At 38.2% G+C, this 14,672-nt stretch overlaps 1 protein-coding gene across 1 annotated transcript in view; it reads right to left on the bottom strand.

Annotated features, from left to right (window-relative positions):
- Positions 1-131: 131 nt before the first annotated feature.
- Positions 132-14,672, bottom strand: part of ush2a (Usher syndrome 2A (autosomal recessive, mild)) — a 440,168-nt gene continuing 425,627 nt past the window's right edge. Inside the window, exons 68-73 of the mRNA XM_049464244.1 lie at positions 13,664-13,840; positions 13,045-13,128; positions 11,206-11,441; positions 7,632-7,697; positions 6,061-6,285; positions 132-2,227 (exon numbers count right to left, since the gene is read on the bottom strand). Coding sequence (XP_049320201.1) covers positions 2,138-2,227; positions 6,061-6,285; positions 7,632-7,697; positions 11,206-11,441; positions 13,045-13,128; positions 13,664-13,840 — 878 coding nt within the window. The 3' untranslated portion in view covers positions 132-2,137. The remainder of the gene's footprint in view (positions 2,228-6,060; positions 6,286-7,631; positions 7,698-11,205; positions 11,442-13,044; positions 13,129-13,663; positions 13,841-14,672) is intronic.

Below are 14,672 nucleotides of genomic sequence, written 5' to 3'. Positions count from 1 at the left end.
GCTTAACTGACGTCACAGCACAGCGGCTGGAAGTGACCCCGGACTGGATTCTGGACACCAATGAACTCCCATCAGAAAGCGTTTTGGATTATTATGCTTCTTCACAGAGGATCATTAAAGCATTTAAAACTCTGTCAGTAATGTTGAGCAGTGTGATGTTGAACAGTGTAGTCTGTGTTAGAGCTTTAAAAGGCTCTCAGTTCAGGATCAGCGCTTCTCTGCAGGTTTAGTATTTAATTACAGTCATTAGTTTATATTAATTACAACATCTGACCCAAATAATCAACTAACAACTAACTAATCAACTAACTACCTGCTCTCACTGAGGCGACAACAAACCAGAAACACCAATTTATTTCACTGCATAATAAAGAGGGTAAATGTTAAAACGTGTTACAGCTGGTTCTGGAATATCACTGTCCTGTTTTAGTGATTTTATGCTGTGACGCTCTCAGCTCTCCTCAGTAAGGGCAGCTAGTTCATTAGTTGGCTCAGCTGTGTTTAATACTCTGTATAGTTACTGCCGGAGTTCGCTGGTGTTGCGCCGAAAATAGTCCCCGGCTGATCTCTGCAGCTAGGCTGGGAGGTCAGTTCACTCCGCTGTAGCATTAGCTTAAAGCTAGCATTATTCATCTTTCTCATAGGGAAAAAACGCTTAGTCACAGAAGCCGTACGAGGACTACAGAATGACGCACGACTTCAGTGGTCTATGTTTGTCATTAAACAGTAGTAGCACATACTACTGTGTTACAAACAATGCATCACAAACTCCAGTCAAAAGTCTTCATAGCTTTTATACAGTTGTGGTTGGATGTCTGCATACAGTCATTATAAACTCAAGTGCCATGGCGTTAATAGGCTTTAAATTATTTAATTAATTTCATCTTTTGTACAAAAAAATTCTACTGCAGGGTATCTCTGGAATCAACATAAGATTGAGAGAATTTTTTAGGGTGGTGGTTGTGAGGCATTCCAGTGTGGCATTAACCCCAAAAAACATGCCAACTGTTAAGCATGGTAGTGGTAGTGTCACGCTATGGAGCTGTTTTTCTGCCAGTGGAACTGAGAGAACATTTACACCAGATTCCATTGTATGTAATTTAAATTAAAAATATATATTTTACAAACAAGTCCTGCATGTAGCTCTTCAACAAATGTTTTAGGGCAAAAGATACAAAACAAAGTATCTGTCATCAGGCAAAATGATCTAAGTAATTTCCTTCTGAAAGGAAGCCACTTATTCTTTGGAGGCCTGGTTTATCTGACCACAACCACCACCACCACAAAGTAGGGAATTCTACATTGTAGAATTAAGTGTTTTGCTTCAAACCATTCTAAATGACTTTATTCACATCTTAATAATTTATTTCTGCAAAAAGTAACAGTAACAGTATCATGTCTGGAACCTCAATACCACACTGAGATTTAACCTTTTATATCTGAATGAAACATGATCACACAATGAAAACAGTGTTTAAAATAACGTAAGTAGTAACGTAAGTAACAGAAGTCTGAGCTGGAGAGCTTGTTAAAGAGGTAGTTGCCCTGTGTTCTGGAGGACACGATACATTCATGCATTTATCTGATGTATTACCAATGCATCTCTCTTTCTCTGGGAAGTTCCTGTGAAGCTAAATGTGACTTTTCTTTCTAATTGGGTTAATTTGGCTTCTCTGAGCCTCTTAGTAAGTTACATACAAGATATCCAAATATTCACCAATACATTATGCTTCTCTGTGACAAGGTGTGCGTTGCAATGGTAAAATAAACAAATATTGTCATACAGGTTCACTAGAAAATAATATGACCATGCCCACATGGTTCTTAGAGATGTCTTAAGAGTGCATTTTGGTCATTTTTGAAGAGTGATTTATCATATTTCTGTTCTCAGGAGATTTAAATAAACAAATTCCCATGATTTGTGTTTTTTAAAGAGAATTTAAAGGGTGCGCTGTGTGTAAAGTTTAGAGGCCAAAGTCGGCAGAGTAAGGGCTTCTGTACTGGACACAACCAGAACCATCAGTTCCCTTTATCTGCAGTCTGGTGGAGAGAGGAGATGCTGGGATTCCTGGTGGCACTGTGATGCTGATGAGCATGTGTAAAGGCGTGAGAGAGTGAAACAGTGTGAGAGTGAGCTCTAGAGGTGAGTGTCTGTAAACATAGTTTGCTCTTTCTTCACAGAGCTGAAGCCCTTTATCGTTTCCGGATACTCCTCATCTCCCACATACTGTAAAAACAACATACAGTGTTAGCATTACTGAACGTCAGATATAGTAAGAAAATCCCACAGATGTAAGTATAGTGCTCAATACATGAACGTGCCAAAAGTCATGAGATGGCAGTTTGTAAATTGCCGATGTTGACGATGTTTGTAAGCACATGACTGACCTGACTTTAACTTCACTTACAAGATAATATTCCACAACTTGTACAGTGTGCTCATGGCAAGTCTACTAAATTATGGGAGTTGAGTTACATTAAATGCAGAAAACCCCACCGAAATTACCCCAAAGCTCAGTGCAACACTCTTCTCATAGCTTTTTTGGGACACTACTGGCCCTATCTTACACCCTGTGCAAAGAACGTCAAGATGTTCAATGCTATCTTCAGGGGTGATAGTGAAAAAAAAACCTGAGCCTGAACTTTTTTTTCCTGTTCCAACAGGGTGAGGAAGGGGGGGGGGGGGGGGTTGTTGGGGAGGGACAACAGACTGCATATGTGACGTAACATAGGCATAAATGTTGACACATTATTCAAACATTTAATAGTCTGTGTATAACCTTATTGTCAAGTGACACATTTTAGATAACGTTTTCATTTTCATATTTACATTTTCTCCACTCTTGTAAAAAAAGTGCACTTTTATTTTATTTTTTTCTACTGAGAGCTCTTCTTAAGATGGTGTCCTTGTGTAAAATAATGTAACTTTATGTTTCATAGAGATTTTTATAAACGTCAGGACATGTGGTCTTACTGTGAACTACAAATGAACAGAAGTCACATTACAGCAGTGTTTCTCAACCCTGATCCTGCATATTCTACTGCATATTAACACTGTTCTGCATATTCTACTGCATATTAACACTGTTCTGTATATTCTTCTGCATATTAACACTGTTCTGTATATTCTTCTGCATATTAACACTGTTCTGCAGATATTCTTATGATTTTAGCCGATCTGATTCAGGAGTTTAGGGTTAAGCAGTTTATCAGAGCTGTGTGTGGATGAAACTGGTGAAACCGGTGAAACTGCTCACTTACAAGAAGCTGCAGTTCCTCATCCAACCACTAGTGGGAGCTGCAGCAGCACAAGCCCCCGCTGTCTTTACTCAGTCACAGCTACAGCCCAGCCACGGGCTACAGAGCTCAGCTCAGCCAGTGTGGGGCGTTTTTTTTACACGTTTTTTTTAAGTTCATCTGTGTAGGAAAAGGTTTTAAAAACGGATAATACAGCTCTCTACAGTTCACCTTTCAGCCAAAGCAGCTAACAGCAGCAGTTGTCACGGAGGCACTGCTCGGATTACATTATAAACAGGTCAGTTAGCGCGCTGCTAACCTCATGATGTTTATAACTACGGAGTTTAGTGGACACACCACGGCTGCAAGGTTAGACTGTTGAAGGCTACTGAAGACTATTAAAGGCTATTGGAGGTTATTGAAATGGTTATTGGAGCAGAAATCAGTAAAGGCTGGTTAGATAAGTGATTCACCTCCTCGTCCTTTACTGCGGTGAAACTGCGACTAGCGCTGTCACAGTGATGTTTATTTAACGTCATTAAAACTGATTTTGTCAGGTATTGTCTTATAAATATTTACACAGAACTTATATCTCTCATAAAAAGCGTTTATTTTGGCCAGTAACATTCGTGTTTATTTACTAGCAGCGTAAATTACCAGTGTTTGCTTTGGTGTGGATGTAATTAGGGGAATCTGTACCAGCCAGGTTTGCCAGGCACCTGTGTGGCATTAATGTGGCATTTGGCCCCGCCCAAGATCGGTATCGGCGATCGGCCCATCGTGGTGAAAGACGACCGGCGATCGGAATCGGCCCCAAAAACACTGATCGGTTCAGGAGGTGTAAAAAAGGAGGTGAATTTTGGCAGTGCATCTGCGATTCTTTTGCTCTCTGCCCGTTTCTTTCGTTTAGCACAACCACTTTCATAACTCCGCTTCATTTTCACTGTGACAGCTGTCACTCTAGGTGAAAATCAAGATCAGGTGAAAATCTAGGTGAAATGATTGTGGAATTGTGGAAAACACAATTTTAGTTCAGTGGGTTAAGAAACTGCTTTAAACTACAAACATAAAGTACTGTACTAAATTCTGACTATCCACTACATCTGGCTTCTAGCTAATTAGCTATATTCATTTTCTCCTGTAATCCTAAACTAATAACGACAGTGAAATATGTGAAATAGTGATTAGCTGATCAGGTACAGGGCAAGTTGAACATTACATATATAGTTTATTTATTTTCTAAAACCTTGACTCCCTATCTAGCTAATTCCAAACTCAAGCTAACTCACTAACACAGCTGCAGTTTATTAATCACAGTGGGTTTAATCTGTGTGCTGATACAAGAAGTGTATTTTTAACCAGCTATCAGAAACATATCATCACAGTTTACGTGTTTAGCCTACCGTTATCTTTTTTTGAGAAAAATCTCCGTATATCCAGATCTGTTTTTAAATCAGCTGAAGCTGCTGCGTCCGATCCCGCTGCTAAATCTCACAGCAAGGGAGGGGCTTCCCCCGCTCCTCCGCAAAAAAAAAAAAAAAAAAACAGCAAGCTGATTGGCTGTTTCTACTGAGAGGCGGGACTTAATACCTGAACCGGCTCCATTTATTTATTTATTTATTTTATTTATATATATATATATATTTTTTATAGAGCCACGCTACGCCGGATTTCCGGCGCGGCGCCGGAACGCTATCACCCCTGTATCTTACACCCCGTCAACAAGCCTATTATTTCCACACCTTGTGTCTGCATTGTTTAAATAGCAATGGTGCTTGTAAATATTTACAGCTCTGGAAAAATGAAGAGACCACTTTATTTTCTGAATCTGTAATCTGATTTTGCTATTTATAGATATACATTTGAGTAAAATTAACATTGATGTTTTATTATATAAGCTACAGACAATATTTTCTTTAGAGCAGTTATTTGCAGAAAATGAGAACTGCTGAAATAACAATAAAGATTCTTTTAAAAGTTTTAAAAGTTCAGAAATATTGATTGTAATAACCCTGGTTTTTAATTACAGTTTTCATGCATCTTGGCATGTTCTCCTCCACTAGTCCTCCACACTGCTTTTGGATAACTTTATGCCTTTACTCCTGGTGCAAAAAAAATAAGCAGTTCAGCTTGGTTTGATGGCTTTTGAGCATCCATCTTTCTCTTGATTATATACCAGAGGTTTTCAATTTGGCAAAATAAAAGAAACTTATAATTTTTTAGTGGTCTCTACTTTTTTTCCAAAGCTGAATATGTCATGTGTTCAGGTGTTTAACTTCCTGGCATATTGCTATCTGGGCATCAGAAAACACAGGCGCAAGGTGTAATTTTACTGTCATTATGATAGCAAAGACACACTGCACACACCCTAAATCACACTGCGCAGTGCGTGGTTGAAGGCTCACCTATTGCTTGCTAAAATAGGATCCTATGGAATACTGGTTCCAGTGTACATGACCTTTGGCATGTTCAATTCAATATACTGCCATTCAAAAGTTTGACATCACATCACATCTCACTCCTTAATTTGAGGCTAGATTATTATAACTTAAATGTATTATACAGAACCCACATTATTATAACTTACATTTATTATTTAGAACCTAAAATAATATAGCTTATATGTTATCCATTGTGTGGCACCTTTCCACCCACTATTTTGTTTAGATTTTTTGGTTTTGATGTTGTGTAACTTGGAAAGTTTCTTGGTCAGTCCAAATTTGTGCTTCAGTGGACATTTTTTGTATAATTATTTATAATGATTATTACTAATTACAAATAACATACTTATTTACCAACATATAATTTCCAAATCTCTCTCACCATGCCGCTGTCAGTGCCCTGCAGGTCAGGGTCCCACGCCAGCCCAGCCAGAGATTTCTTATCGGCCGCGTCCAGCAGCTGGCTGACGCTGCGGTGGAGGGAGTTCTGGGAGTAGGCGTGGCTGAGCTGGGTCTGGCTGGGAACGCGCAGTACGGACATGGTGGTCTGGTAGCTGTGGTTGCTGATGCGGGAGCCGGGGCCAGTGATCTTAGTGTCAGCCAGACCCTGAGAGAAAAACAAGAACTTATAAACTAAAGCTATCTACCTATTGTTATTTCTATGGACATTAAGGTCTAGAAAATATTGAGTAAAAATGCATCTGTATCAAATCAAACTTTAAACAATATTCCACTAATTTAAGTCCTGTATTAAAAAAAGGAAGATATCTTTTGTAAAATATTCAAGTTGTATATAGTAATACATGCAGCACCATCTGCTGGACAAAGCACTTTCAATAACACAAACAACACCCTTCCAAACGGGTAGATAAAGTAATATAAAATATTTCTGATTAAAATAATGAACTAAATAAAATGTGCATGCACACACAAACATACCTGAACCACAGCCATCCCACAATTCCGACAAAACTCAATTAAAATAAAACCTGAAATGCCAAGTGTGTACTACCACCTCCTAAAGTTTGATCAAATTCAATAGAGACCATTTAATAACCAGACCTAAATACAGAGCTCAGCTGAACCACATTTCCTAATGACTAGGATTTTGTCACTGTGTTTTTGTTAAAACAGCAAGTCACAATTACTCACACACAGACTTAAACCTCTTAATTTATAGCAGTAAAAATAGCTTAAAATAAATTAAATATTAATATATTAATTAATATATATTTTTTACATCAACATACCAACATAAGTAGTCATTGTGATAAAGATGGATAATGTAAAATTACCCTGCTATGTTAATGAACATTTACTAATTTACCAAAACTAATATACGGTCTAAGAGCCTAAAGTGCTTCCTTTTTTACAGCACCTACAGCACCATCTGCTGGACAAAAACAGATGTGCTACTTTTACAGTACATTTAATAACACTCACAGCACCACTCCACACAGGTAAGTAAAGAAGGAATAATAAAAAATAAAAAACTAAAATCTGCATGCACAAACAAACACAACTCATATGGGAAACCATGCCAAACCATAACAAAGCCACTCCAAAAAAAAAAAAAAAATCCCGAAATGCAAACAAGCGTTTAGCTTTAAGAGCCAATCAGGTGCTGCTGTACCTCAGAGTGCATGGTAAACCCCTTTAGAGTTACACTGCTGGACGAATCCGGCACACTGTCAAACTGTGAGGAGAGAGCAGGACAGGAGAGAGAGAGAGAGAGAGAGAGAGAGAGAGAGAGAGAGAGAGAGAGAGAGAGAGAGAGAGAGAGAGAGAGAGAGAGAGGTATAGAAAGAGACAGAAAGATGAGAGCGAGATTGAGAGAGGTTTAGAAAGAGAGAGAAGACATGTAAAGAGAGGTTGTGAGAAATGAGAGAGAAGGAGAGAGAAAGGGGTAGAGAGAGAGAGAGAGAGAAGAGTGTGGGGTGAGTGAGTGCTTACCAGTCCTCTATCTGACTGCAGGAGAGCAGTGGAAGCATGGTTAGAGCACAGATCAGAGCACGGCCTCTACACCAGCAGCAAACCATTACAGGAGGAAAACAGAGAGATTTTTAAAGAAAGAAGAATCAAAGGAGGACAGGAAACGTTAAGACTGTTCTATCTCTCTCTGATGTGTTCATTTTTACAAAGAAATAACATAAAAATTAACTAAAAATGTGAAAAGTAACGACTGTGGCCCAATCCAATTTCAGCCCTGCTAGTAGCTAATGCTAATGTAGCAGTGTTTTTTTTGTGCATTAATGCTTCATTAATACAGCTTTTTTCTATGGGGGACTAGTTTTAAGTCTGTGTTAAAGCTAACCTGTGGTGTGAAGGCTGTACTTAACCTGATTAAAATAGTACTTTACTTCAGCACCAATAAAAATACTAATAGGTAACACTTTACAGTAAGGATATGTCAATTAACAGAAAGAATGTCTCAACTAATTAGTAATAGACACAAGTTAAGACATTTTTATTTGTTACAAATAGTTTAACTATTATCTTGACTCATTATTATTTACAAAATTCATGAGCATTAAAATGGCATAATAATTAATAATGTCTTAACTAATGTAAATTCATAATTACTTCAGACATTATTTAACCGTATAACAATGTTTATTACTGTGGTAAGTGCTTTTATTTGTTACCTTTGTTGCAAAATACAGCTCTGGAAAAAAATAAGAGACCACTTAAGGATGATGTTTATCCCTGATTTTACCAAATTGAAAACCTCTGGAATATAATCAAGAGGAAGATGGATGATCACAAGCCATCAAACCAAACTGAACTGCTTGAATTTTTGCACCAGGAGTAAAGGCATAAAGTTATCCAAAAGCAGTGTGTAAGACTGGTGGAGGAGAACATGCCAAGATTCATGAAAACTGTGATTAAAAACCAGAGTTATTGCACTAAATATTGATTTCTGAACTCTTAAAACTTATTATTTGAGGCCTGAAAGCTCTGCTTCTTTTTTGTTTATTTCACACATTTCTAATTTTTTGCAAATAAATGCTTCAAATGATTATATTTTTATTTGGAATTTGGGAGAAATGTTCTGTAGTTTATAGAATAAAACAACAATGTTTAGTTTACTTAAACATATACCTATAAATAGCAAAATCTGAGAAACTGATTCAGGAACTGAAGTGATCTCTTAATTTTTTCCAGAGCTGTATTTCCGATTAATATACAAGCAACATTTTTAATATTTAGTAATATTGATAAATACTTTTTCTCTCTGATCAAAAAGGTGTAAGAGTGTTCAAATAAAGAGATAAAGAAATGAAAGAAAAAATATTTTCACAACACTATAATAAATTATGGGGTTCTGTGGTCAGTCATTCTATTACACAGCCACAAGGTGGCAGCAGTATCAGGAGATAATGAATAGCATAATGAATAGAAATGAATAGCAGCGCTGCCCTCTAGTGGACAGATAAGTTAAGTACACGTGGTCTGTTTGTTCAGTTTGTTCAGGCAGAATGATGAGAAGAGTGAAAGTAGAACAGATGGAGAGTTGGTTTTACAAGGCAGCACAAATACCTTGTAACTCCAGATCCATAATAAAATGAAGCAGTTCATAAACATCTGTACATTTACCAATATCTGCTCTTTAATAACATCCCTGCTTTAAATGTGAAGTGTAATTTTGCAGCTAATTATTTTTTATAGGTTACACCATCAGTCCTGCAGTTACCTGCTCAGCATTTTCAGCATGTTTCTTGCTTTTAGTGCATCTCCTTTATTTCTGCTGCAGACATTTAAATTTAACATTAAAAATGAGTATAAAACAACAGACCAAACGGTCAGCTTTAATTTCCAGGTATTTACATCTGATTCTGATACACATCTCTGAAAATAGCACCTGCTGTCTAAACCCACCCATTTGTCTTGTAATCAAAGGTACTGGAACATGTGACTGTCAGATATATTTAGTCAAACAAAAAGCAATGCTTTTTCTGTTTAGACAGAATGTGAAATCTTCTGAATTGTGTAGTCTTTTCCGAACTGTGCAAGTTCTTTTTCCCCCTCGTCATTACGATAGCAAATACACACCGACGCCCCCGAAATCAAGCTGCGCCGGCTTGCCTATAGGTCACTACAATAGGGCCCAATATGGAAAATACAGTCATATGAAAAAGTTTGGGCACCCCTATTAATTTTAATCATTTTTAGTTCTAAATATTTGGGTGTTTGCAACAGCCATTTCAGTTTGATATATCTAATAACTTATAGACACAGTAATATTTCAGGATTGAAATAAGGTTTATTGTACTAGCAGAAAATGTGCAATATGCATTAAACCAACATTTGACCAGTGCAAAAGTATGGGCACCCTTATCATTTTATTGATTTGAATACTCCTAACTACTTTTTACTGACTTACTGAAGCACAAAATTGGTTTGGTAACCTCATTGAGCTTTGAACTTCATAGCCAGGTGTATCCAATCATGAGAAAAGGTATTTAAGATGGCCAATAGCAAGTTGTTCTCCTATTTGAATCTCCTCTGAAGAGTGGCATCATGAGCTCATCAAAACAACTCTCAAATGATCTAAAAACAAAGATTGTTCAACATAGTTGTTCAGGGGAAGGATACAAAATGTTGTCTCAGAGATTTAACCTGTCAGTTTCCACTGTGAGGAACATAGTAAGGAAATGGAAGACCACAGGGACAGTTCTTGTTAAGCCCAGAAGTGGCAGATCAAGAAAAATATCAGAAAGGCAGAGAAGAAGAATGGTGAGAACAGTCAAGGACAATCCACAGACCACCTCCAAAGAGCTGCAGCATCATCTTGCTGCAGATGGTGTCACTGTGCATCGTTCAACAATACAGCACACTTTGCACAAGTAGAAGCTGTATGGGAGAGTGATGCGAAAGAAGCCACAAACAGAGTCGCCTGAGGTATGCTTTTGCTGTTGCAAACACCCAAATATTTAGAACTAAAAATGATTAAGATTAATAGGGGTGCCCAAACTTTTTCATACGACTATATTAAGTGAAGTTAATATTATTATTTGCCGAACATGCAGCAGCAAGTGTATTCAGTCCCTTGGATATAAAACAATATGGATTGGGTTGTGATGTCATTGATATCCAAGGTCACTTTTCTAAATGGGTGGGTCTATTTTAAGATGAGAAGGTGGACAGGGAATTCTTGAACCTGTTTAAGTAGCTCTATATTTTTGTACACAAAAATAAAATGTACAAAAAATGTACAAAAAATATGTAAAATGAAGCCTAATGTTTTTCCACTATGTTTGTAATAATGTGTTAATTATGAGAATATATTAAGTTGTTACACAGTGTCTGTACAGAATTATTAAACATAATGCTGCAACACAAAGACATGTTATATTGACATTAGGCTTATACATTTCCCTGTTTGTCCGGTTGGGCCCTGATTTTCTCCTGCATGCTGATTGGGTGTATTTTTAGATGTATTTATAAGTCAGTGTGGTAGATTTGCAGGTATAAGAGTTGATAAAGGCAGTATAAATTGAAGTCAGTGCTACAGCTGTCCTCTCACCAGGTACGAGTCGCTGGGTGGGTACTTGGGGCTCCTCCTCTGAAGGGGCTGGAGCGGTGGTCTCTCCCTGATGAAGGGGGGTTTGTTGAGGGCTCTGCGCAGAATCAGGCCCAGCAGGAGAGCAAGCAACAGCAGTCCCAGGAAGGCCATGAGGAGGATGAACCACAGCTCAGTGTAGAACCTGTATCCAGCGCCGTACAGCCCTGTTTTACCACCTGAAGCAGTCTCTACAGCATCTGTTTAACAAAAAAAAAAAAAAGAATAACTCAGCCCAGCTGATACGTCAATTTTTATTGGACATGAACCACCTCCTTATTTTATACACCCCGTATCCATTTATTTAGCTTAATTAAGCATATAGGACACTTTGTGTTTCTATATTTGGCACTGATTACAAAAACACTGTGTTTAATCACTCACTGTCCTTCACTATATTACACACTCCTACTTACAGCTGCTCCACCTTGTAGATAAAGTAAAGTCAAAGACAGAAGCTCTGAATCTGTTGCTGCACAGCTTGTGCTGGTCATCCTCTAGTCCTTCATCACTGGACACAGGACGCTGCCCACAGGACGCTGCCCACAGGACGCTGCCCACAGGACGCTGCCCACAGGACGCTGCCCACAGGACGCTGTTGGTGGTCTATTCCCAGTCTAGCAGCGACACTAAGATGTTTAAAAACTCCAGCAGCACTGCTGTATCTGATCCACTCATACAGCACAACACACACCAACACCTCATACACCACCACCATGTTAATCAGCGCTAATCCCTGCAGTGCTGAGAATAATGACCCACCACCCAAATAATAATAATAATAGCTTCTCTTCAGTGGTTTTCTCTCCTGGGGGGTCCTGAGCATTAAAGAACACGGTGAAAGGAGGAGAATAATAAAAGTATGCTATGTTTTAATGTCACCAGCTTAAATTAGGAACATTTGCCTAAATAATGTGGTGGTAAAATTTTGACCCATAAAACCTTGTGCTGTCTAATAATGTCTAATAATCTGAAAAATTAGGATAATCTGTGACCAAGTGTTTTCGGCTTCTGTTTTCTACAGTGCAGGCTTGTACTAACAAATGGCTGTTCAGGGGAAAAGTGGAGGTCAATATCTGAGATCAGGAAGATAAAGAAAACTGTAATAATGAATCAAACCCCAATCTTAATTAAAATATATCAAATATATACAGTACCAGTCAAATTTTGGACACCTATTTAAAGTTTTTTCTTATTTTTATTTATTTTCTACATTGTAGATTAATATTGCAGATGTAAAACTAAAATAAATGCATATGCAATTATGATTAAATAATTAACAAAAAAGTGTAAAACAAACCAAAATATGTTTTATACTTAAGAATCTTTAAAGTAGCTCTTTTTGCCTTGATGCCAACTTTGCCCACTCTTGGCATTATTCTCCAAGTAGTTTCATGAGGTAGAACCTGGAATGGTTCTTCAACAGTTTTAAAGGAGTTCTAGAGGTGCCTTGTTTACTTCTTTTCCTTCACTTTGAGCTCCAACTCATCCCAAACCACCAACATTGTTTATGTTTTAATCTTTCGGAGATCTGTTCTTAATAAATATTTTTTCTTAAATAACAGGTTTATCCCGAAAATCTTTTTTAAAAGCTCAGTTTTAACACCCTACTTACTAAAATTATTTCAAATGACGGGTCAGGGTCGATATTTTGGCCCTGATCAAAGTTCTAATTTGAAGTACAAAACACAACACTGCTTTTTAATGGCTGCAAAATGAACCACTGCAATTAATTTTTACATCAATATAGAATAGCAAATATCTAATGATAGCAATATTTCTTACACCCGAGTGCCAACATACCTACACCAGTGGCTGTGTTGTATTTTATAACAGGAGAACTGGCACTGCCACTATCTGTGCTGCAGGTAACCTGGAAGGAAAAGGCTAGTAAGAGAGCAAGAGAGGGATTAAGGAAGGGAGCAATAGAGGGAGAGAGCGATAGAGGGAGAGAGGGATAGAGGGAGAGAAAAACAGAGAGAGAGAGATGTGGTAAAAAGTGAGAAGAGAGATTAAAATACACAAGAAAAATCCCCCAAAAAATAGTAAATTGTAAATTATTAATATGTGCAAATAAAATTTGTCAGTAATCCAATAAATGTGTTTACAACAATCAGTCCATAATCAGATTCATCTCAGGGTGCTGTGCTGTTAATCACTAGTCGCTTATTTTCACAGACTGAGACATCCCAGAATACTCTGGTTAAAAGTTTACATGCAAAGAGAAATCTGATTACTGAGCTCAAATCCAGCTTTCTTTAATCAGATTTCTTTAATCAGATTTTTACACCTTACTCTGATCTTAGAAATCAGATCATGCCGTTTACATGACTGCTGGAATAAATCAGAAAACTGCTGTGATCTGATTCTGAACAGTTTCTGACTACACTACAAAAGCTGGAGTGTAGGAGGAGGGTAATACTTTTATCGGAGGTGCGGGGGATGTAGATGTAGCTGTGGAAGCCGCTGTAGAGCCTCAGGCTGCTCTCGGTCAGAGCGTAGTCCCTCAGAGGCCCGTTCAGATAGAACGACTGGGTCCAGTCCACATACACTGTGGTCAGGTTACTGTGAACCACAAACGGCTGCTTATACTGCGGAGCTGCAACACAAAGCACACAAACAACAATCACTGTTAGTTACTACTATCTTTACTACATGAAATATAGAACAGCAATCCACACTCATCATCAAAAAATAACTGCACCCAGAATAAAGTGAGGAATTGTAATGCTGTTACAGATAGTTTCAATCAGGGATTGGTCTAGTGATGCAGTCAGCAGTTTGGGGATGAACATTGTCCTGTTGGAATGGTGCACCTAGTTGCAGGACCATATTGACGTGATGTAAGGTTGAGATGGAATAAGTAATCAGCTATATACACTGCTCAAAAAAATAAAGGGAACACTCAAATAACACATCCTAGATCTGAATGAATGAAATATTCTCATTGAATACTTTGTTCTGTACAAAGTTGAATGTGCTGACAACAAAATCACACAAAAATCAATGGAAATCAAATGTATTAACCAATGGAGGCCTGGATTTGGAGCCACACACAAAATTAAAGTGAAAAAACACACTACAGGCTGATCCAACTTTAATGTAATGTCCTTAAAACAAGTCAAAATGAGGCTCAGTATTGTGTGTGGCCTACACGTGCCTGTATGACCTCCCTACAACGCCTGGGCATGCTCCTGATGAGGTGGCGGATGGTCTCCTGAGGGATCTCCTCCCAGACCTGGACTAAAGCATCCACCAACTCCTGGACAGTCTGTGGTGCAACGTGACGTTGGTGGATGGAGCGAGACATGATGTCCCAGATGTGCTCAATCGGATTCAGGTCTGGGGAACGGGCGGGCCAGTCCATAGCTTCAATGCCTTCATCTTGCAGGAACTGCTGACACACTCCAGCCACATGAGGTCTAGCATTG

The sequence above is a fragment of the Astyanax mexicanus genome, chromosome 14, assembly GCF_023375975.1.
Source record: "Astyanax mexicanus isolate ESR-SI-001 chromosome 14, AstMex3_surface, whole genome shotgun sequence".
In the NCBI taxonomy this organism is placed as follows: domain Eukaryota; kingdom Metazoa; phylum Chordata; class Actinopteri; order Characiformes; family Acestrorhamphidae; genus Astyanax; species Astyanax mexicanus.
The sequence above is the reverse complement of the archived record's forward strand: the minus strand, read 5'-3'. Positions and strand labels throughout refer to the sequence as shown.